Source organism: Phalacrocorax aristotelis, chromosome 23 (assembly GCF_949628215.1).
Source record: "Phalacrocorax aristotelis chromosome 23, bGulAri2.1, whole genome shotgun sequence".
In the NCBI taxonomy this organism is placed as follows: Eukaryota; Metazoa; Chordata; class Aves; order Suliformes; family Phalacrocoracidae; genus Phalacrocorax; species Phalacrocorax aristotelis.
In genome coordinates this window covers 1,097,634-1,100,081 of record NC_134298.1, presented here as the reverse complement: position 1 = coordinate 1,100,081, position 2,448 = coordinate 1,097,634, and the positions used below count along the sequence as shown (strand labels likewise).

General features: G+C 55.0%; 1 protein-coding gene across 1 annotated transcript; it reads right to left on the bottom strand.

Annotated features, from left to right (window-relative positions):
* Positions 1-1,339: 1,339 nt before the first annotated feature.
* On the bottom strand, positions 1,340-2,100 carry LOC142067800 (feather keratin Cos1-1/Cos1-3/Cos2-1-like). The gene is made up of 2 exons (XM_075116762.1): positions 2,023-2,100; positions 1,340-1,654 (listed from the first exon to the last, which is right to left on the bottom strand). The coding sequence occupies exons 1-2, from the start codon at positions 2,098-2,100 to the stop codon at positions 1,340-1,342; spliced, it is 393 nt and encodes a 130-aa protein (XP_074972863.1).
* Positions 2,101-2,448: the final 348 nt, after the last annotated feature.

Sequence of the window (2,448 nt, the reverse complement as noted above, 5' to 3'; positions counted from 1 at the left end):
AAACATGAAAATGACCATAATTCCCTCCTGATGGACGATATTGACATGGGGATTTCTGTTCTTCCGCTCGTATGCTTTTGTCACAACATCTGATTTTACATGAAGGAATTACAATATGAGATTTCAGTGGCTGCCAGGTGACATTTCCACTGATCACAAGGCATGAAATTTACATGGAAAAATATCCTCCACCCCCAGAATGGCAGCCAATTCCTCAGAACAAACTCTCTGGGGGGACCAATGAAGCAGTCAAGAGCTTTGAGGCTCACATGCAGCTTTCATGGGAAGTGCACCCGGTACCCTCATCCTTGCTGATCTTCACATTCTCCTGCCTGCTCTGTATCAGAGCAATTTGATCTCCCTCAGAAATACATCATTTCACCATCCCCATTTCTGTGCTGACTACCCTCAGCTCCCACAGGCTTACCTCCATTCTCCAGCCTCAACATACTCAGTGGCATGGGCGAATTTCCCCTCTGCTGATGCTCATGCCTGCCAGGCATGGCCCCATGATCGGTGGGGGAGAGGAGAGGAAGGTGGAGTAGCAGCTGTGGGCCATCCTAAAGGCTGTTCCCTGCTTTACCACTCCTCTCATTCTGCAAAGCCAATCATCTTCGGGAGCCCCACACCCACCTCCTGCCAACCCAGCACAGCTCTGGCCATAGCAAGACAAATGCCCTTCCTCAGGGGGCTCATGGGGCTTCTGAGCCCTCAGGGCCTCCTGCCTTGCTGGGCATTTGTGGGCAGAGACACAGCAGGGCAAGGCCTGATGGTCACCGGCAGCAAAGCAGCCAGAAATGTCTTCCTCAGGACCAAGGGATGGTGCCCAAAAGTGGAGCCACTGCGACATGTCCCAACCTCCCAATCCTCTCTGAAGGAACAAGGGTGTCCTTGTGCCCTCACCCCTTTCCACCACAGAACAACACCCCTCTGCTTTGGCAGCTTGGAGAGCGTCCACAGAGGGAAGGACCACATGGAGGCCAGGCTTGAATGTGGCACAACTTTAATGAGTCCAGAGAGGGAAGCAAAGTCACTCTGAGTGGAGGACAGCGATGCAGGGAGCCCCAGAGGCAGCCGAGAGTGTGCGGTCGTTGGCCATGGAGAAGTCCCTTCACAAAGTCTTTCTGCCTGCCCCATAGACGGAGAGGAGACAGATGGTCCCCACCAGGCTGGCCTTTGTGGGGCCTTGCTGCCAAGGGGAACCAAAGCCAACAAAGTAAAGGGAGGCAAAGGCAAGGTTGCTGAGATGTGCTGAAAACACAATCCAGGAGAGCAATTCTCTGCCCAGCACCATATTCTGAGTCCCTCAGGCTGTCTCCCTGGGGCTTTCCCAGCATCTTTAGCAGGGAGGGCACCTTCTGCCACAGTAGCGGCTGGTAATGCAGGAGAGGTCAAAGCCCCCGGAGGAGATGGGCACTCCATCACAGCTCAGGATGCTGCCAACAGCAGCGGAGGTGGACGAGCCCACCACGGTGCTCTGTGGGAAGGAGCTGAGGATGGGGCCGGGCAGGGTCACCACCACGGGAGAGGGCTCAATGACGACAGTGGAGTTCTGGCACTGCCTGACACAGGGCTCATTGCAGCTGTTGGCCAGCGGGGTCGGGCCGCAGGGCCGGCATGGCAGGCACTGGCTGTAGCAGGACATGTCTCTGGGCTGGAGGTGCACCTGGCAGACAAGGCAGGGAGGAAGCAGAGCACAAGGATGGGTGAGGTGCAGCTTATTTCCCTGTCACTAAAGAGGCAAGGTACTACTGTGCGAGGACCTGAAAGCGGTGCCAGAAACCACACAGTATTCCTTCCCCTACAAATGACAGCCTTGCCCACGGATGCCCTCTCCTAACTTGTAAACCAATGCCCCCTCTGACATGTCCCAGCCTCTCTCTAGCAGGCTTCCTCCCCACTTCTCTCTCCCGTGGCATGATGCTCCAAAGCCTGAGCACAGGCCAGAGCCAGTAGCAGCTCAAGTGTCCATCAAGGAGAGATTTCACTTTGGAAGAGGAGAAGAAGGGGCTCAGGACTCACCTGTTCCCAAGGAGAAGGAGGCAAGAGAAGTGGATGAGAGAGCGGGGACTTGCTCTGGCTTTTATACCTGCCCTTCATTGCCGCAGGAACACAGGCACCCTTTGCAGAGGTAACAATTTCCTGACAAGCTCATCTTCAATGCAGACTGTCACAGCTAATGATATGGGCTGTGCTGTGATTTCCAACACTGCTGCCTTTTCATTGCCAGGTATAGAGCATGCCCATTCCCCATTGAAGGCTTCTTGTGAGTGCTGGGATGAAAGGCCCCAGAATTTCTAGGGCAGGAATGCAGCAGTGCTGGTAGAAGTCAAGTCACAGCCGCTTTGCCTAGACACAACTTCTAGGCAGTGTGCTGGGACTGCAGAGAGGCAGCTGAAGGCAGCCTCTCAGCCTCCTCACTGCCATGCGCAGGAAATCAGCGGCTGG

Excerpts from the sequence above, each read along its gene's own strand:
- LOC142067800 (XM_075116762.1), bottom strand. The coding sequence starts at position 2,100 with ATGAAGGGCAGGTATAAAAGCCAGAGCAAGTCCCCGCTCTCTCATCCA. Across the intron at positions 1,655-2,022 it reads CTCCTTCTCCTTGGGAACAG|CCCAGAGACATGTCCTGCTA; the intron begins GTGAGTCCTGAG and ends GTGCACCTCCAG.